At 43.6% G+C, this 21,572-nt stretch overlaps 2 protein-coding genes across 5 annotated transcripts in view; one reads left to right on the top strand and one right to left on the bottom strand.

Annotated features, from left to right (window-relative positions):
- LOC309475976 (GTPase IMAP family member 8-like) overlaps window positions 1-13,512 on the top strand; it is a 45,232-nt gene extending 31,720 nt beyond the window's left edge. The window contains exons 1-2 of one of the 4 annotated variants that reach the window (XM_082139019.1): window positions 11,148-11,799; window positions 12,030-13,379. In XM_082139019.1, the coding sequence (XP_081995145.1) occupies window positions 11,376-11,799; window positions 12,030-13,285 (1,680 nt within the window). In that variant the 5' untranslated portion in view covers window positions 11,148-11,375 and the 3' untranslated portion in view covers window positions 13,286-13,379. Of the gene's footprint in view, window positions 1-11,147; window positions 11,800-12,029 lie in introns of those variants that run through there. The other 3 variants (XM_082139017.1, XM_082139015.1, XM_082139016.1) reach the window with 3 other exon arrangements.
- The window catches only part of LOC309475951 (uncharacterized protein), a 237,897-nt gene that overhangs the window by 135,656 nt on the left and 80,669 nt on the right, over window positions 1-21,572 (bottom strand). The gene's annotated exons all lie outside the window — the stretch shown is intronic.

The raw sequence follows: 21,572 nt of genomic DNA, 5'->3' as shown, positions 1-21,572 counted from the left end.
CCCAGAAATTCAAATATTCAATTCCAAATTCTGGGGCAAATTCTTAGCATGACAAAACCTATCAACAAAAAGAAATCATTTAATTCAAAAATTTTATTCAGTTAATTCAAATTCAGTTATTTTGGGGTGCAAACCACCAGTTTCAGAATTAATTGAACATGCAATTTACATTACCAGTTCTTGACTGAGTTCATAGTAGCTTATACATCAGAGTCCATGTGCACTTAGGCCTTTAAGAATCCTTAAGTCCATTCAAACCAGCACTAAGCAAACCAGCTCACTGTGCAGTGCAGGGTTTCCTCGTCCCCAGTTTGTGATGTTGTAAGATGTAAAAGAACAAAAACAGAAGCTAAATCCAAACATCTGTCTTTTATGTAAGCATTCCTAATGTAGGAACTTCCTCATAATCTCACTAGGTCCTCTGATTACTAGGTGTTACTGCCCTCTAGCGATTGCACTCAGTATCACAATGATTCACAGAAAACAACAGGAGGCAATACGTGCTAATCTTACCACAACATTATCGCATACTACTAACAGGAACACTGATCATCATAATGGTGACTTCACATTTGAAACATTTCAAACATAGCTAACTAGAGCTCAACCTCTAACTCTAAATTAACAACTTTTACACCCAAACTTGCTTTTAATAAGTTATAATGGCAACACTGTTTAAAGTTGTTTTAATCATCCTGTCATGAGATATTGAGAGCTTCAGTGTTAGATTGTACACCGGTGGGTGAGATCCGTATGAAAACCAGGGGTGTTTAAGTAACAGTGCTGATTTTGCTGTGGCAGCTGCCAAAGGAAAAACAAATCCCACATACGTATATCCCTTCTAGATTAATATGAATAATTATAAATATGATGGGAAGAAGCCTACTGGTTTACTGTAGGATCATGCACAATAACAAAAAACTCCTTCAGTCCTCCTTTAGTTAACGTTAGATTGCTTTTGGATTGAGCATCAGGAAATCTATTTTAAATGGGTTTTTATTAGAAAAATAATTAATCTCTAATGGGAACAAAACACCCAACTGGTAAAATAATGTCACATTGAACAAAAGACCGTATTAAAAGTCAAACTCTCAGTGCAGTATTTACTACACAGCTGCACTAATGTATTGGTACATTTACTGGTATTGGTAGCCTTGGTCATAAGAGTTTCAGTTAGAGCTTTAGGTTATGTTGAGGACAGGCTAAAACCATAGGTGGGTAATGGGTAACTAAAATAGATTCAATTCAATTGAGGTGGTCAATCACAGTTTGTCAAGTTTTGTCAGATTTTACTCTTTTTTTTTTTCTTTTTTTTTACTGCTTAAGTATTTAAAGGGTTAGATTAGAAATCATAAAATTAAGAATAAAAAAATAGAATTTTTACTGTTTTAGAAGCTGTTTACATGACATCGTTTTGCACTAAAAACAGAAAACGTATGCATTTTGGCCGTTCATTTAAACAACAATGGCGTTTTGGGGGCTTGAAAATGCAAACTTTTCTCACACAAAAAAAGTGAATTTGTGAAAATGATGACATCATGTGTATTACGTGTTCAGTTTAAATGGTTCATAGTGTTTCTTTACAAAGTGACATCACCACCTACTGGCCTGGCAGCAGAATACAGCGTGTTTAGTCGTTTTCACGGATCTGAGATAACTGGGATCATTTTGACAACGTTGTCGTCTGTACACAGAAACCTTCTGTAGAAAGCAGTTGTATAGTTTTATATGTAGCATTTGTGATCAACACATGCAGGACTTGTTTTGCTCTGCATGAGCAGCTTGTTTTGTGAGGAAACCTTTTAATGATGAACAGTGCTGAGTATATTTCTTTACAAACAGAACGATTATTGATAAATGTTAAATGTTTTTTTTATTTGGTTACGGTTCAGAATCTCACTGATGAAAGACTTACAGCATCACATGATCCGTGTGAATAAGGAATAAAAATTTTTATGTGTTTGTGTAACAGAGTTATATAGTGTGTGTGTCTCAACTTGCTAATAATGATCTGTTAAATAATCACACTGAAAGATGATTGGATAGAAAAAGAGTTAACAGGGTTTCCTATTGGCTGGCTGGTTCTCTGTGCACGCCCTGTTGCAACTATCAGTTCATGTGTGTAAGGCCAGTGCTAAGTCGTGTGATTGATAGCTCTGTAATTCTGTAATTAACTGTCCATGAAATGTGTGATATATCATGAGCAACAGCATATATATATATATATTTGATACCAATAAAAGTGTTATATTGGTGAAGAGTGTGAAAAATGTGTTTTACTCTGTTACACGATGTTTTCTCAGTGAATAAACTGATGGGAGAAGATTTCTTAAAGCACAAGCTTTATTGAGACATAACACAACGCAGAGACGACAAGAGACCAGTTATATTTGTCATCAGTAAATATGTGAAAGAATTTCAGAATAATGTTCAGATTACAATAATCATGTTACAAATAATTCAATGACATCCAAAGTAAATAAAAACTTGCTTTAAAACTCTCTTAAAAGCTGTCATAATTAAAGGGATACTTGACCGATTAGCATTAAGCTTTGTATCAGTATAAACCCGGTAGTATTCTCGTGCTTCCCTCCCTCATGTCCCCCTGAGACCAGAGATTTCTGTATTGTGTGTCTGGAAAAAAATCCTCCGATGATGCAAAAATTGTCATTTATCATCATCAGAGGCTTTTGTGTCCAGAGGCGAGAGACTCCAGCCAGTAGGAGGAGCTCGTCCTGCATGTCTCCAACCCGCCCATAGGGGGATCTCACCATAAAACGCCGTCTTTTCAGTTTCGAGTCGACTAGTAGCCTAGCTATATCATTGCTCCCGACACTGCCCTCTGTAACCGGTAGGCGTGGCTTAGTTGTAGTCTTTCATCCACATGAGCCAAAAATACATTTTCTGGCTTTTCTCAGTCTAGAAGACACCAACTTCTAAAGTAATTTCACATCTCTACTACATAAATGACCCAATTTAAATACACAATCTTTCCAGCGGTGAAATATCCCTTTAACATGAATACTGTGTGAAGTGCTTAAAATGACTAATTAAATTTTTTCACAACATTTGTAAATTAAAAAAATTGCATTAGGTAATATCAATCAAAGTTTATTTACATTAAATAATGACCTGTTAATCATTATGTAGGACTTGAATACATTAGGATAGGAGGGTAATTCGCTCCTGAGAAACACGATAGCTGCTGATAATACTGAAGGAGCTTATATATGTATACAGTGATAGGCGTCCTATAGGTAGACGTGGATCAGCAGAGAGTCACTGATGCGAGCTTGACTAATTTGACCTGCCAGAACTGACGCTACGCTTCATTTATAAGATATAACATTCTATGCGTGTGCACTTAGAGCCGGGAGGTCAAAGTCTGGAGGGCGGCAGGACCAACTAAAAACACACCTGAAACAGCGAATCAAGCTCTTTAGGACTACCTGATAAAGGAATGTCTGGTGGAGGTTAGAGCTTAACTCTTTGACCCTCCAGGAGGAGTTTCACACCCCTGACTTAGAGCCTATTCAACAATGAACTCTGGCTGAATTACGCAAGGTCACTAAACGTCTTTCATAGGTGTGTCTGCAGGTGTTCAGCGATTAGAATGAAAAATTACTATTAATCAGAAGATAGAGAATCTGCCTCACCTTTATGGTCAGGAGCCGCTACTGCGCATATGTGTGATTATATATATATATATATATATATATATATATATATATATATGTGTGTGTGTGTGTGTGTGTGTATATATATATATATATATATATAAAATAATTAAAACAAAAACAAAAAAAACAAGTCACATATAATTTATATTTTTAATGAAATACAAATTTTGAATAATGAAGATGAGTTTGTATCTGCTTATCCTAGTCATCAAAAAAAAAAAAAAAGAAGAATTTTCCGTATTTAGTTTCTGGTTTAAAAAAGTAAAAATAAATGGACGCAAAAGTAAACAAATATAGAATCTCTTTTTGCCCTCCCTCTGCAGGCGTGGCACAGATCTTGTCTGTCAGTGTTTCTCTTTTGATTTTTATTTGAAGATGTTGGTGTTGGTGTTGAAATGGCGTCAAATTCAGGTAAGAATCAAATTAGACACAAATATATGCAGCAACGTTTCCTCAATGATTTATGAAGTATTTATGAAATATTAGCCAAAAGGCAATAGTTTACTTCATTTAGTTTATTATTTTACTGCCCTTTTAGATTAATGTTTTAAAGTGGCATTGAACACCAGGAAGAAACTAATGACTGATATAAAAGGCTACATCTCACATACATTTTTATATACTTTTCAATGCACATCAAATCTTTTATCTATGCCAAGGTTTATTATAGTTTTTAATATTTGCTATAAATTTAAGTTGTTTTTGTTAGTTTTTCTTTAGTTTTTCTTTTGTGAACACATTTCTATTTAGTTTAGCCTATACAGTACAGGCCAAAAGTTTGAACACATTAATATTTTTAATGTTTTTGAAAGAAGTTTCTTCTGCTCATTAAGCCTGCATTTATTTGATCAGAAATAGAGATTTTTTTTATATATATATTGTGATATATTAATACAATTTAAAATAATTGGTTTTCAATTTATTATACTTTAAATTATCATTTATTTCTGTGATCCAAAGCTGAATTTTCAGGATCATTACTCCAGTCTATCACATGATCCTTTAAAAATCATTCTAATATGATGATTCATTATCAAAGTTGGAAACAGTTCTGCTGCTTAATATTTTTTCAGAACCTGTGATACTTTTTTAGGATACTCTGATGAATAAAAAAAAAAAAGAAGCAAATGTTTTAAAAATAGAAATTTTTGTAACAACAATATACACTACTGGTCAGTAATTTGGGGTCAGTAATTTTTTCCTTTTTTTTGAAATAAATCAATACTTTTATTCAGCAAGGATGTGTTAAATTGATTTTTATTTTGAATAAATGCAGTTCTTTTTAACCTTTTATTCGTCAAATATATTAGGCAGCAGAACACTCCAACACTCATACACAGTTTCCAACACTCATAATAAATCAGCATATTAGAATGATTTCTAAAGGATCATGTGATAGACTGGAGTAATGATCCTGAAAATTCAGCTTTGCATCACAGAAATAAATTATTTTTTAAAGTATATTCAAATAGAAAACTATTTTTGATCAAATAAACGCAGCCTTGATAAGCATTAGAGACTTCTTTCAAAAATATAAAAAAATCGTAATGTTTCCAAACTTTTGACCTTTACTGTATATATTTTAGTGTCAGATTTAGTTCTCTTACGAGAGTACTCTCGTGTTGCGTAAGTTTAGCTTACGCTAAGGGAAAAACTCGAGAATACTGAAGCAAGAAAATGATACTTAATTTTCCAAAATGTAAAACGCATTTGCTGCAGCAGGCAGACCTAGGTGAGACTGCTTGCGCGCCTATTGGCTGCTCTGCAGCAACTGCTGCAACCTATCAGCGCATCTTGGCATGACTCCAGCGCCAATGGGAAGCCGCGCTACGTCATGACCCGCCAGAATGGGTGTGGCTACAAGCCTATAAATACCCACCGCTGATGTTGCATGATGATTTCGTCTCCTTCAGCGAGTGATTTCACATTGCTGGACCTCTGGAAAGAAGCCGCGCCGTCGGACAGCCTTCAGCGGGACGAGCTCGAGTTTCGAGGACCTGCTGCGCTATCCGGCGCCCATATCCTTTTCCACTGCTCCGTGTGTGTTCGCCGCTGCGACACACACGTTTCCTAAAAGAGCAAAGGCATTTTTAAATGCCAACCATGTCAGGCTCCTGCAGAGCAGTTCTCAGCGACAGGGACCGCCATTTGCTTTGCGCTTCCTGCCTGGGAAAGGACCATGCGGACCACGCGCTCGCTGATGGCGGCTGCCAGGAATGCGAGTCTCTGCCTCTCTCGACCCTGCGGGCTCGACAGGCCTTGTTTCGCGTCAAGACTGCTTCTCCCATACCTTCTGTTGGGCCGCGCCGTAAAAAGCGCCGCTCTCAAAGGCCACCAGAACCTTCGGTGAAGGAGAACTCGCCGACGGCGTCCCCGCGAGCCTCCTTCTCGGAGTCCTGTCTCTTTCCTCGATGGCCAGCGCCCCGCCGCGGTCGAGACGACAGAGCGGGATGCTATGGAGGAGGACAGCTGCTCTCTCCTGGCGTCCGGAAGCGAGGAATGGTCGGGCTCTATCGCTGACCCCACCCCGTCGACACAGGAGTCCAGCGTGAGGGCCTCGGTCGACGCTGAGCTTCTCCGCCTTCTCTCGAAGGCCGTCGAGGACCTCGGCTTTGACTGGACCACGCCCCAGGAGCCTACGCCCAACAGATTGGATGGCTGCTTTCTCTCAGTACGCCGCTCTGCACCTGTTTCTAGGCCCGCTCCCTTCCTTCCCGAGCTTCACGACGAGCTCTCCAAATCGTGGGGAGCCCAGTACTCGGCCAGGCTGAGATCCACTGTCTCTTCCACGCTCTCTGCAGTCGACAGCGCGAAGGACAAGGGTTATCTCTCCGTTCCTCCGGTTGAGGAAGCAGTGGCAGTGCATTTGTGTCTGCCCTCCGCTGGATGGCGCGCCAAGTCAACTCTGCCCACCAAAGCCTGCTGGACCACGTCAGTCTTGATCAGCCGCGCCTACGCTGCCGCCGGTCAGGCCGCATCTGCACTGCACGCCATGGCTGTTTTGCAGATCCACCAGGCCAACCTCCTCCGCTCTCTGGACGAGGCTCGACCAACTAAGGAGTGTGTGACGGATTTGAGGAGTGCGACGGACTTGGTTCTCAGAGCTACTAAAGCCGCCGCCCAGGCCATCGGCCGCAACATGGCTTGTCTCACCGTCACCGAGCGTCACCTGTGGCTCACCTTGTCCGACATGTCAGAGTCCGACTCCGCCTCCCGCTCAGCAACAGCACCAGGCCCGGGATGCACGCCAGCGCTCGCGCTCGTCGAGCTGTCGCAGACCGCCGCCTGCCCGGGGACCCTGACCCAGGCTCGCGCCCAGCTTTGAGCCTCCCAAGTCTTCCTAGCCCTCCTAGGAAAGCGCCGACGGTCAAGTCCCGCTGTGGCCGGACCGCCGTCGAAATCAGCACGAACCACTAAGTGTAGGAAAAGTGCCCACTGCCCTGTGTTCACCCCTACACACAAGCACTACACATGCTGTGTCTCACACCACAGGAGGAACTCATGAGGTTAGCTGTTTCCAGGAGTAGTAACCAACGGAGCAGGATAACGCACGTATCTGGCCCATGGGGCGAGAATGGCGTAGCAAGCCGACACTAACCTAATTCCTCGCGCTACTGGCCGTAGCGAGTACACGGGAGGAAACAGGTTCTACACGAAGGCTATAAAACCTAGCGAACGTGTTAGGTGTCGCCCAGCCCGCAGCTCTGCAGATGTCTGTCAGCGAGGCGCCTTGAGCAAACGCCCAGGAGGAGGCAGTCCTAGTAGAGTGTGCCCTCAACCTAGGTGGGCAAGGCACGTCCTGGGACTCATACGCCCGGACGATAGCAACCACTAGCCAGTGGGCTAACCTCTGCTTGGAGACAGCCTTCCCCTTCTCCTGGCCTCCGTAACAGACCGAGTGCTGGTCTGAGGTCCTAAAGCTTTGAGTTCTGTCAATGTAGCAGCGCAGAGCGCGAACGGGACAGAGAAAAGCCAGGGCTTGGTCTGCCTCCTCTGGGGGCAGCGCTTGCAGGTTCACTACCTGATCTCTAAATGGAGTGGTAGGAACCTTGGGCACATATCCGGGCCGGGGTCTAAGAACAACATGAGAGAAGTCCGGCGCGAACTCTAGGCACGATTCGTCGACCCAAAATGCCTGCAGGTTCCCTACCCTCTTGATGGAAGCCAAAGCCAGCAGAAGAGCTGTCTTCATTGACAGGATATTCAATTCGACTGCATGCAAGGGCTCAGGGGATTCTGGAGTGCTCTGTGCACTAAAGTTAGATCCCAAGAGGGTACGGGGTGCGGATTACGAGGGGGTTTCAACCTCCTGGCTCCCCCGAGGAACCTGATGACCAGGTCGTGCTTTCCCAAAGACTTAACTTTCACTGCATCGTGATGAGTGGCTATTGCGGCAAAATACACTTTGAGGGTGGAGGGAGACAGCCTTCGCTCCAACCCATCTTGCAGGAAGGAAAGGACGACACTGATCGGGCAGGTTCGGGGATCTTCCGGCGGGAAGAACACCAACCGACGAACAGGTTCCACTTCGACGCATAGAGGTGCCTCGTAGAGGGTGCTCTAGCGGAAGTGATGGTGTCTACCACAGCCTGTGGTAGGCCACCTAGAAGAGAGAGAGAAGGTCCTTCCTCAGAGGGATCGGCCAAGGAGGGGCTGTTGCGAGGAGCATGAGTTCTGCAAACCGGAAAAATACGGCACAACGAGCAGGACCTGCTCCTCGTCCTCCCTGACCTTGCACAGAGTCTGTGCGAGAAGGCTTACTGGGGGAAACGCATATTTGCGAAGGCCCTGGGGCCAGCTGTGTGCCAGTGCATCCGTGCAGAGGGTTCCTTCCGACAGGGAATAGAACAACTGGCAATGGGTCGTGTCAGGAGATGCAAACAGATATCAGCTGGACCGCCTGTGGATGAAGTCGCCATTCTCCCGGAAGGGGCGGCTGCCGTGAGAGCTCGTTGGCTGCACGTTGAGCACACCAGGGATGTGAATGGCTTGAAGCGACCTCAGATGCTTCTGACTCCATAGGAGGAGATGGCGGGTGAGTCGCGACATACGACGGGAGTGTAGACCACCTTGGCGGTTGATGTACGCAACGGTCGCAGTGCTGTCCATACGGACCAGTACATGCTTGTGTTGAAGTAGCCCTCTAAGGTGCAGTCCTCCGAAACTGCATGCCCGTTGTACGTGGCCCCCCAGCCGTTGGCAGAAGCATCTGTGAAAACCACAGCATACCTGGACACCTGGACTAAGGGCACTCTGGCCCGTAGAAACGCAGGGTCTGACCAAGGGCTGAAGGTTTGGCGACAGTAGGGGGTGATGTTCACCCGGAACATGCCGCTCTGCCACGCCCATCTCGGGACTCGATCGTGAAGCCAGCGCTGAAGCGGTCTCATATGGATCAGACCAAGCAGCGTTACTGCGGCTGCAGCTGCCATATGCCCCAGGAGCCTCTGAAACGGTTTCAGTGGGACCGCTGACCTGCCTTGAAAGGACTTGAGACATTTGAGCACTGACTGGACGCGCTCCAGTCTGACCGACCGAGTCCAACTCCATACCGAGATAAGAGATCCTCTGCGTGGGGCAGAGTTTGCTCTTGTCCCAGTTCACCTGAAGCCCCAGCTGACTGAGATGCTGAAGCACCATGTCCCTGTGTTCGCACAACAGATCCCGCGAGTGAGCTATTATGAGCCAGTCGTCGAGATAGTTGAGAATGCGAACGCCCACGTTCTCCCATGGGAACAATGGCTGCCTCTGTGACTTTCGTGAAGACACGGGGTGACAGGGCCAGCCCGAAGGGTAGGACCTTGTACTGATATGCTCAACCCTCGAATCACACTGTCGAGGAAGAATCGAGGAAGAATCGAGACATGAAAGTACGCGTCCTTCAGGTCGATCGCTGCAAACCAATCCTGGGGGCGGATGCACTCGAAGATGCGTTTCTGCGTCAACATTTTGAACGGGAGCTTGTGCAGGGCCCGATTCAAAACTCGCAGGTCCAGGATTGGTCGTAACCCACCGCCTTTCTTGGGTACAATGAAGAAAGGGCTGTAAAACCCTGACCTCATCTCGGCTGGAGGGACCGGCTCGATCGCGTCCTTCGCCAGCAGGACGTCGATCTCTTTCCTCAGGACAGAGGCATCGCAGCTCCGCACATGGGTGAAGCGGATGCCCCTGAACTTGGGAGGCCGGCGGGCAAATTGAATTGCATAGCCGAGCCGGATGGTACGGGTGAGCCACCAAGACGGCCTGGGAAGCGCTAGCCAGGCTTCGAAGAACCGTACCAGCGAGCCCACCCGGACCACCGGCGTACCTGGGGTGGGGCAGCATGGTGGAAGGCAGGGACTCGACTCCGGAGGCATTGCAGCGGCCGAGAGTGGGGTCTGGGTGTGCGGAGCAACACCAACCTGCTTCTACCAGGGGGCAGACGGCAGGGAAGGCCCAGCGGGGGCAAGGGGAAGGAGAGCGGCGAGGCAATTGAGCGTCGTCCTTGACTACTAGTCTTGGCTGTGTGTGACCCAGGGGAAGTGGAAACTGCTCTTTTACTGAAGTTTTGGGTACCGAAACAAAACGGAACCAAGGATTCTCCACCCGGCCCTCCTCCGGGGGAAGGAGTGGTGCAGACACGCACTCCTGGAGAGCAGCAGTCACGTCCTCTGAGTCGCACGTTTCAGGGTCGCTTCCCTCTCCTCTTGCCGGGGGGTTTAGACCAACTCCGAGCGGGCTGGGCAGCTCTCTTGCAGCCGGCACCCTGCTGCCGAGGTGGAGGCTCCTGCTTAGGCTGAGCAGGCGGCGGCAGGAGGGCGCCCTCAGCGACGAGCAGCTGGAGGAGCAGCCGGCGAAGACTGGGCAGCAGCAGCCTGTCTCCGGGGCATGATGTGCTTGATGACCTCCGACTGCTTCTGGGCGGCGGAGAAATGTTGGGCATAGCTCTCCACCACGTCGCCGAAGAGGCCACCCTGGGAAATGGGGGAGTTCAGGAACCTACTCTTGTCCGACTCCCTCATATCGGCCAGGGTGAGCCACAGGTGTCACTCCTGGACCACGAGTGTGGACATCGCCCGGCCCAGGGAACGTGCGGTGACTTTCGTCGCCCGGAGGGCGAGATCCGTCCCCGTACGCAGCTCTTGGAGCACCCCAGGATCGGTACCTGAGCACCTTGGCCTGGTGGACCTGGAGAAGCGCCATGGCATGCAGGGCAGATTTGTGTATGCTTCCGCTTTATACGCGTAATGCAAATCCTGCATGCCAGTGTTCATTGGCTCGTTTTAGTTTCACTCTAGGGCAATTCGAAAGGAACCGGAAGTCTCCCTTGCGTGATCCCAATTCATTGGTAACTCCTACCGACGTGACGTAGGAGTGACCGAACGAAAGGGAACTAGTGAACTACAGTGCAGTCGTGATTACAGTAATTCCGGCATGATGTGAATGCAGAATTAATCTAACTTAAATAAAAAACAGATTGTTAACCTAGTTTATTCCTTTGGCACAGTTCCAGAGGGTGTGAAGCTGAATCTGGTTCTGTGTGTGAGTAACAGAAGATTAAAATCCTTCATATCAAACCTGATCCTGAACCAGGGAGACAGAAGATCAGAGCTCAGCTCAGGGTGTGTGAGGAGAGACGTGGAGCTTCATGGACGTCTGGTGTCTCTGGTGGAGCTTCCAGCTCTGTTCAACATTCAGATCTCAGAGGAGGAAGTGATGCGTCAGACGCTCCGCTGTGTGTCTCTCTGTGATCCTGGAGTTCATGTGTTCATCCTCATCATTCCTGATGCTCCACTTAATAATGAAGACAGAGCAGAAATGGACAAAATCCAGAAGATATTCAGCTCAAGAATCAACAAACACACCATGATCCTCATAAACCAGAATTCAGAAGACAGGACAGCAGAACTAAATGAAGAAACACAGTCTGTCATTGAGAGTTTTGGAGGACGACATCATTTCATTGGCCCTGACTCAGAAGTGTCCATGTTAATGGAGAAACTAGAGCAGATGGTTGAGGCAAATAATGGTGTTTATTTCTCTACAGAGACATTGTTGGATGTACAGATGGAAAAACTGCAGACATTTGAAGAAATGAAGACAAAAATCCATTCATTAGAGACGTGGTTTCAGTCAAAAGGTAATGATCAGAAAATCTGTATGGATTAAACACTTTATGATTGTAAAAGTCTACTCAGATTTGTGAGACAAAACATTAACATTGCATGCAGAGTTCAGAAGAAATACTATGATTAGCACGTGATGCTTAAGTATAAATTATACACAATATTGTCTGATGACCTGGATGATGAACAATCTTCACTTGAAGTTTAATATATTGTTTTACATTTTAATTTGATCTATCTTTAGATTCCAGAGAAAGAGAAGATGATCTGAGGATTGTGCTGCTGGGAAAAACTGGAGTTGGGAAGAGTTCAACTGGAAACACCATCTTAAGAAGAGACGCGTTTACAGCAGAAACATCTCAACAATCAGTCACTAAAGAGTGTCAGAGAGAAAGAGCTGAAATCAACGGCCGACACGTTACTGTGATCGACACTCCAGGACTGTTTGATACTGATCTGACTAATGAGGAGATCCAGAGAGAAATAAGCAACTGCATCCCCATGATCCTGCCCGGACCACATGTGTTCATCATTGTTCTCAATTTAGGACAACGATTCACTCAAGAAGAAGCAACAGCAGTGAAGATCATACAAGAGACATTCGGTAAAAACTCTTTAATGTACACAATGGTGCTCTTCACCAGAGGAGATGATCTTAAGAATACAACTCTTGAACAGTGTTTGGGAAAACCTGGATGTCCTTTGATGAAGCTCATTGAAACGTGTGGAAACAGATACCATGTGTTCAATAATAATCAGCCTGGAAACCGAACACAGGTGTCTGATTTACTGCAGAAGATAGACGACATGGTGAAAGCAAACGGAGATAGTTACTACTCATGTAAGATGTTCAGAGAGATGGAAAGAGAGAAACAAGAACAACAGATGAAGATCCTTATGGAGAAAGTGGAACAACTGAACAAAGAGAGAGAGGAACTATTGAACAAACATGAAGAAAAGATGAAGAGGGAAAGAGAGGAATGGGAGAGACAGAAACAACAGGAAATACAAAAAAGAGATGAAGATAATGAGAGAAGAAGCAAGAAAGAACAGGAAGTGAGAGATGAATATAATCAGATACTTCAACAAGAGAACAAGAGAATGAAGGTAATAATGGAGGAAGAAAGACAGAATCGTGATAAAGAGAGAAAGAGAAGAGAAGAGAATGAGAGAAGGAGAAAGATAGAACAGGAAACATGCAATGAATATTATCAGAAACTAAAACAAGAGAGAGAAAGAAGACACAGAGAGAGAGATGATCTTCAGTTCAAACATGAAGAAGAGATGAAGAGAGTGAAGATGACGATGGAGGAAGAAAGACAATTCATAGAGGACCATGAAAGAGAGATACGAAAGGAGATGAAGAGAGAACGAGACGACTGGGAAAAACAGAAAAAAAAGGAAAGACAAAGAGAAGAAGAGGAGAAAGAAATACATAGATCTAATGAACTTCATGCAGGAACTCCTGAGGTTCAGCACACAAACAGTAAGTCAATATGATAATCAGCTAATTTTGCACAAACTTTTTTTATCTGGGTGCAAACAATACCCTGCTTTTATTTCATTATGTAGTTGCTATATTGTTGAGGAAATATTTAACTGATTGCACAGAGAATCGTCAGTCACAACAAACATTTAGGCAGCTAGTTTAGGTTATTTTACAGTGTAGCTACCATTGTTTGTAAATGCTTTAACCAAAGAGACTTAAAGGTTAGTTCAGCCAAAGAAATAGGTCTGAAGTTATTTAAAGGGTTAGTTCACCCAAAAATGAAAATGATGTAATTAATGACTCACCCTCATGTCGTTCCAAGCCCGTAATTAATGACATAATTTTCATTTTTGGGTGAACTAACCCTTTAAAACAGACGTGTCTAAGGAAGGCTTCTTGAGCAAAGGAGTAACAGAGGCAAATTTCAAGGATGCTGGAACAGAGCCATTTAGTAAAGATTTGTGCAGTAGAGATAACAGAGCAGGGCCTACGGAAGGTTTTAGAGTGGCAATCATTTCAGTCAAGAGTTTGTAGAGAAATGGGATTGAAGGCCTCCCAAGAGGCTAATGGGTGAATAACAACAACAGGGTCATTATAAGTGGTTATCATCTGGGGCCTAAGATTTGAGATTTTATCAATGAAAAAGCTCATGAAGTTTTTACATAGTGCATTGGAAGGATTTGGTATATGATTGACAGATGAATTTAAGACATCTTATAACTGGAAACAGGGCGCTTCTTCATCTAAGGGACTGAGCTGTCAGCCCGGAGGCATGCAACAAGACGCAGTGTCTCGTTCCCTGTTCTCAGGGAACCAGGGTTACAGTTGTAACCCGAGACGTTCCCTTTCGAAACGGAACTCGCACTGCGTCCTGAGATGCTTTTGGGGAATGAAATACCCACGCTGCCATGCTGAGGGGATGCTTGTCGATATTTGGCTGTGACAAGCACTAAAACTCTTCAACTCCATGGTTTACTGAAATACCAGAGTTAAATTCCCCTACAGGTATGCACCAGGCTGTCAGTGGCAATACACTGCCCAAGAGGAAGTAGCTTCATGCATTCACCAAGAAAGACATGACCCAGAGCCAAGCTCAAAGGCTTGGAAACCAGGCGCGGAGTTTGCGGGGGGGCAGAGGGAGCATTGAAAAAAAAAAGATATATTATAAATATTTTAAATAACACAAAACAACTAAATGATGGTAGGTAATACATCTGATTTCATATACGCCTACTGCTTTAGTAAAAAAAAAAAAAATTCGGGGCTCTGGGTCATGTGACTTAACATCGAAAGCGACATTACGGCTAAGCTCTCACCTATGCTCTCACCTGAGACCATTATCGACGCATATGCAGGACGCAAAAAACGAAAATTACTGTTGCACTAGTCTGGACAATGTCTAGGTCTGTAAGTTTTATTTCTCTGCCAAATAACTGCTTAAGCTGGAGAAACTCAACACACTGTTTTCAATATGCTGTTCAATATGTTTGTGTTCATTTTTCCCTCTCAAAATGTTTTAAATGTTTCATGAAGTACAACAAAATGCGAAATATAACTTGTTTTTTAATCACTCTCATTGCCACAATGTGTTTTGAAAAAAGGAAAGAAAAACCTTAAAAATCTTTTCGTTTTGGTTGATGATAATATTTTAACAGTGCAAAAGTGGTCCACATTTCATTGATCCTAATTGTGTCCGAACGAAGATGCAATGCGAAGTCAAGTGGCGAAGTTACCTGTTTACAAATATGATTGTATTGTTGTACTGTTTTTTCTTGGGTTAAAAATAAATATGTGTTTATATAGCATGTTTGTTTTGTCCATACAGTATGTGCTAGTGCTGAGTTCCCCAATTGATAGGCCATGCAGGCAGGGCCGGCGCGTCCATATAGGCGAACTAGGCAATTGCCTAGAGCGGCACTTTTGTAAGGGCGGCAAAATGTGTGCCAATCGGGAATGAACAATTCACAAAATAGGCTATATGATTTGCTGAGCTGCCGCTGCGCCGCCCCGCCCCGCCCCGCCCCGCCCTGCGCCGCCCCGCCCCCTGCTCTCACGAGTCATGACTCATGACTGAGTGATGGGAAGTTCGGATAATTTTACTGACTCTCTTGTTCGATCTCGTTCATAAAAATGAACGAATCTTTATTTGAGTCATTTCGTTAATTTAAGTGGCTTTAAATGTTACACAGCCAAAATCCCCGATCACATCCACCTACGCATATAGTATATGTATATATTTGCTTCCTCTTGGCCTAAAGTGTTCCTGCAACGGGAGTGTTCTCTGGGTAGAGCGCAGAACAGCGGAGTTTGTATGGACAGAAGTGCATGCCTGAGCTTGTGTTTTGGGTTAAGCTGCGTTGCTTTGACATTGTGGAAAATATAACAATAGAAACAAAATATAGGCTATTAGCCTATTTACCCATTATTATCAATCTAAATTAATCTCGATTTTAATTTAACTTAATTTCGTTTTTCTTTATGTAAATTTCGTTTTTCTTTATTTAAATTTCGTTTTACTTTATTTAAATTTCGTTTTTTCTTTGTTTAAATTTTAAATTTTGTTTTTTCTTTATTTAAATGTTTTTTTTATTTATTTAAAATTCGTTTTTTCTTTATTTAAATTTTACATTTAGTTTTTTTCTTTATTTAAATTTTGTTTTTCTTTATTTAAATTTTGTTTTTCTTAATTTAAATCTACCCTTTACTGTGTCAGTAATTTGTTAGTCAGAAAAATATAGACTACCTTAAAGTATTGCTTAATTTAACAGACATGTGTGTGTGCGTTTTATATTGCTAGTGCAGCGTGCGTCAAGTATATAAGCCCTGCCCGCTTGAGGTGCGCCGCTTCCCGCTCGCGGTGTTCTGTAGTTTACTAAAAGTGTATTAATTCTGAACGTGTCGTGTCTCGCGTGTCCATCTATATTGCACCACCAAATGCTACACTGCACTCCCTTGTGAAGTCGATTGGATGAACGGTTCTCGAAATAATCAAAATGCAAACGGACAAATAGAAACATAGAGAGTCCTGCCTTTATTAGAGAGAAGAATATGTTCAGCACCCTCTCGAAGCTTTGAATATTCGATGTTCATTACTACCGCAGCTTCGAAGCTCAAAAAATGGTATTCGGACCAGCCCTAGGGGCGGCACAAATGTTTTTCGCCTAGAGCGGCAGAAGTGCACGCGCCGGCCCTGCATGCAGGTCCCTATGGAAGCTTGTTTCCACCACAAAATAAAACATTTTAAAAGATAATTGCGACTTTTTCTCTCACAATTGCGACATCTCGCAATTCGGACTTTATTTCTCAGAGATATAAAGTCAGAATTGCGTGAAATAAAGTCGCAATTGCATGTTATAAAGTCAGAATTCTGACTTTTTTTCTCGCAATTGCGACTTTATATCGCGCAATTCTGACTTTATAACACGCAATTTTGACTTTATTTCACACAATTCTGACTTTATATCTCTGAGAAATAAAGTCCGAATTGCGAGATGTCGCAATTGTGAGATAAAAAGTCGATAATTTTTTAATAATTTTTTTTACCTCAGAATAGTTTATATCTCACAATTCTGACTTTATAACACGCAATTGCGACTTTATATCACGCAATTGCGACTTTATATCACGCAATTCTGACTTTATATCTCCCATTTTGCAACTTTATAGGGGTCGCAATTATTATTATTTATTTATTATTCAGTGGCGGAAACAAGCTTCTTATAGGTCCCAGCTGCTACAAGGAATTTTTTTTTTTTTTTTTTTTGCCCCCCCCTGGCTCGAATGTCAAACTCCGCCTATGTTGGAAACCACAACCAAACTTTGAGGGTGGTTCCTTTAAGGGAGTATGGCCCAGGCCCTAGGGACCCGAGCCTGCTACTTTCAAGGGGAGACCAACGTCAACCCCCATACCAGGAAGGCTAATTTGCTCTATGTAGCTTTAGCCAACCACCTGCTCTAAATCTAATGCACTTACTGTAAAGGAGGCCCAGAGAGGGCCAACAACTTTAAAAAGCGCATCTAGAATCTTAAAACGGGTTATAAGAAGAATGCTTGCACAAAGCTATCAGTTCAGCATAGCTATGTAGTCCCAGGCAACGTATTCAACATGACGACATATATATGTTCAGGTTTATGCTAGAAACTCTAGGGAGCAACATATTCTGCATAGCGACTCTCCAAAACGAGAGGAGTAACAATTACCTCAATCTAAGCATAATGAGCACTCCTTTCAAGAGTGAACCTGACCACAATCTCCAAAGTAGAGAAAGATAGTGCCTCCACGGGGGGACTGGGTCTCCCTCGTTGTGAGGGGGTGCTTGCAGGTTCACCACTTGGTCACTTAAGGGAGTAGTGGGAACTTTGGGCACCTAGCCGGGCTGATAGACGCTGATAGAAAAGGTCCCCTATCCTCTTGACGGAGGTGAGCGCAATCAGGAGCACCGTCTTAATGGAGAGGGCACCGAGCTTAACTGACTCCAAGATCTTGAACGAATCCCTCTGTAGGGTCTGTAAGAGCATGGAGATATCACAAGAGGGGGTGAGGACACGCACACTTTGAGGGTATAAGCAGACAGTCACTTTTCCAGGTCTTCTTAAAGAAAGGAAAGCACTGACCTGACTGTGCATCTTCGTGGATCCTCCCCCCACAAGTAACACCACGTCGCAAAAAGGCGCCATTGTAAAGCCGTCTAGTAAAGGGGTGTGTGATAGTGTTTACTACTGCTAGTGGCAGACCTCTGAGAGGTCTGGGCGCAGGTGCCAGATTTTGCCCTGGTGAGTCCATAGGATGTATTTTCACATACTAACCTCCCCTGGTGAGTCCTTAGGATGTATTTCCACATACTAACATGTGGTCTCCATAGTGTCCCTTTCTTGTTAGAGAAAAGAGAACACTTCCCCACCAGAAACAATCAGTAGTACTCAGCCATAATACATATAAGAGAAGATCTTTTCTGGAAAAGATCCCCTTTCTCAGGGGAATTTGCCACGGAGGGGCCAATGCCATCAGCATGAGCTCTGAGAACCAAGTCTGGTTGGGCCAGTAGGGCGCAACAATTAGAATTCCTGTCCCACTGGGGGAAATGCGTACTTACGCAGGTCCGGGGGACAGCTGTGTGCTACTGTAACTGTGCTGATGTGAGCCTGGGTCAGGGAATACCCCAGAGCACAATGGGAGGATTCCTGGAAGGCAAACAGGTCCATCTGAGCCTCGACAAATTTGCTGGATAACCTGGGAGTGGAGTCTCCACTCTGTCGAGAGAGCCCGTCGGTTGTGCATTTGAGGATGTCTGGAATGTGAGTGCCCTGCAGAGACTTCAGTCTCTCTTCAGACTTCAGTTGTGACGTGAGGTTAGCAGACACCGCCCTGGCGGTTGATGTATGCCACCACTGCAGTGTTGTCCATGCGAACCATCACGTACTTCCCTTGAACTAATGGACGAAACCGCTTCAGAGCAAATAATCACAGCCAACAACTCCAAGCAGTTGATGTGCAAGTGCAAGCAAGTCAAGTCAAGTCAAGTCAAGTTTATTTGTATAGCGCTTTTCACAATACAGATTGCATCAAAGCAGCTTCACAGTATTAAATTAAAATAATACAACAAAGTTTGTTTCAAGAGGAATTTATTGATTGATAAAATTAAATTAAATATCCCCAAAATATCCCCAACTGAGCAAGCCAAAGGCAACAGTGGCAAGGAACCGAAAAACTCCATCAAGTGACCTAATGGTGTCCTAAAACTCCATCAGGTGCCTTAATGGAGAAAAAAAAAACCTTGGGAGAACCCAGGCTCAGTCGGGGGCCAGTTCTCCTCTGGCATTGGATAGAGGCCGGATTGTAGTTTGAACTGTAGGATTATATGAATGCCTGGCTGAAGAGATGCGACTTTAATCTAGTTTTAAACTGGGAGAGCGAGTCTGAGCAACGAACAGTATCAGGAAGACTATTCCAGAGTTTTGGAGCCAAATGTGAAAATGCTCTCCCTCCTTTGGTGGTTCTGGATATCCTAGGTATGACCAAAAGCCTTGAATTTAGTGATCTCAAAGAGCGCGATGGATTATAGGGCGATAGAAGATCCGTTAAATAGACTGGAGCTAAGCCGTTTAGGGCTTTATAAGTCAGTAGCAATACCTTGTAATTAATACGGAACTTTATAGGTAACCAATGCAGTGATGATAAAATCGGTGTTATATGATCATATTTTCTTGATCTCGTAAGAACTCTAGCGGCGGCATTTTGGACTAACTGTAGCTTGTTTATTGAGGATGCAGGACAACCAGCTAATAAAGCATTACAGTAATCCAGTCTCGAGGTCATGAATGCATGAACTAACTTTTCTGCATCAGAAACTGATAGCATATTACGTAGCTTAGCAATGTTTCTAAGGTGGAAAAAGGCTGTTTTTGTAACATAAGAAATATGATTTTCAAAAGACAGGTTGCAATCGAGTATAACACCCAGGTCTTTTACTGTAGAGGATAAAGTAACAGGACATCCTATGATGTTAAAGTTGTATTTTGCGAGGTTTTGCGGGCGGTTTTTTGAACCGATAAGTATTACCTCTGTCTTGTCTGGATTTAATAAAAGAAAATTACGCGTCATCCAATCTTTTATATCTTTAACACACTCTGTCAATTTGGAAAATGTAGCGTTTTCATCCGGCCGTGATGAAATATATATTTGAGTGTCATCAGCATAACAATGGAAACTAATTCCATGTTTCCTTATAATATTTCCAAGTGGCATCATATATATTGAAAATAACAGGGGGCCTAATACAGATCCCTGCGGCACTCCATAGTTTACTGGAGTTATGATCGATTTTTCTCCATTTAAATAGACAAAATGGTAGCGGTCAGATAGGTATGATTTGAACCAGCTTAGTGCTTGTCCTTGAACACCAGTATAATTTTGTAGTCGATCTAAGAGTATTGTGTGATCTATAGTATCGAACGCAGCACTAAGATCAAGTAAAACTAGTATTGAGATACAGCCTTGGTCAGAAGCTAAAAGTAAATCATTTGTGATTTTAACGAGCGCAGTTTCAGTGCTATGATGCGGTCTGAATCCAGACTGAAACTTTTCATAGATATCATTTTGTTGCAAGAAAGAGCCCAGTTGAGCGGACACCACTTTTTCTAATATTTTAGACATAAATGGAAGATTTGAAATGGGTCTATAATTTGCTAGATTATTATGATCTAATTGTGGTTTCTTAATGAGAGGTTTTATAACTGCCAGTTTAAATGTTCTTGGAACATGACCTAAAGATAAAGACGAGTTAATAATATTGAGGAGAGGCTCTTCCACTACAGATAACACTTCTTTCAGTAGTTTAGTTGGTATAGGATCTAATAAACATGTTGTTGTTTTAGATGAAGTGATAAGTTTATTTAACTCTTTTTAAGCAGGGTCCTATCCAGTGCCCATTGCATATGGCGCCCCAGCCTGTGTTGTAAGCATCTGTTGTGACAACAACATGCCTGGACACTCGTTATAGGGGAAAAACTGTCTGTAAAAATGTGAGGTCTACCAAGGACTGAAATTGCAACAACAAATCATTGTGATGGCCACACAATGCGTGCTGCGGCTCCATGCCACCCTCGAGTCCGAGGTTAATGCTGAAGCGGGCTCATATGCATCAACACCAGCGGCATGGTCGCGGCTGAGGAAGCCATATGTCCTAGGAGCCTTTGAAAATATTTCAGTGGAACCACTGTCTTGTGCTTGAATAATTTTAAGCATTTCAGTATTGACTGAGCACAATCCTCTGAAAGGCATGCTGTCATCGAGCTGAAATGAGATGCTCTGCACAGTGGAGAGCTTGCTCTTCTCTCAGTTGACCCTAAGTCCCAATCGGGCTAGGTGCCTGAGGACCAGGTCCCTGTGTTCGCATACCAACTCTCGCGAGTGAGCTAGAATCAGCCAGTCAACGAGATAGTTGAGTATGTGAATGCCCACTTACCTGAGAGAGGCAAGGGCAAGGTCCGTGACTTTCATAAATACGTGATGAGACAGGGACAACCAGAAAAGAAGGATCTTCTACTGACATGCCTGACTCAGTCCTTCAGGTCTATCGTAGCAAATCAATCTTGACGCAGGCCAAGTTTTGTTTTTTCTTTCTGTCTGTTATTATTATTTTTTATCCATTTACCTTTATTTAACCGGGAGAAAAAAATACTTTTCAGGAGTGTCCTGGCCAAAATAGGCAGCCGAGTTTGCATAACAATTATACATCAAAGTTAAAACAATCCCCCCCAAAAAACTAAAAAACATATAAACATAAAACATGCAACCAG

This window comes from Leuciscus leuciscus (assembly GCF_965113295.1).
Source record: "Leuciscus leuciscus genome assembly, chromosome: 15".
Lineage (NCBI taxonomy): Eukaryota > Metazoa > Chordata > Actinopteri > Cypriniformes > Leuciscidae > Leuciscus > Leuciscus leuciscus.
Note: the sequence above shows the minus strand (reverse complement) of the source record. Positions and strands in the feature narration are given on the sequence as shown.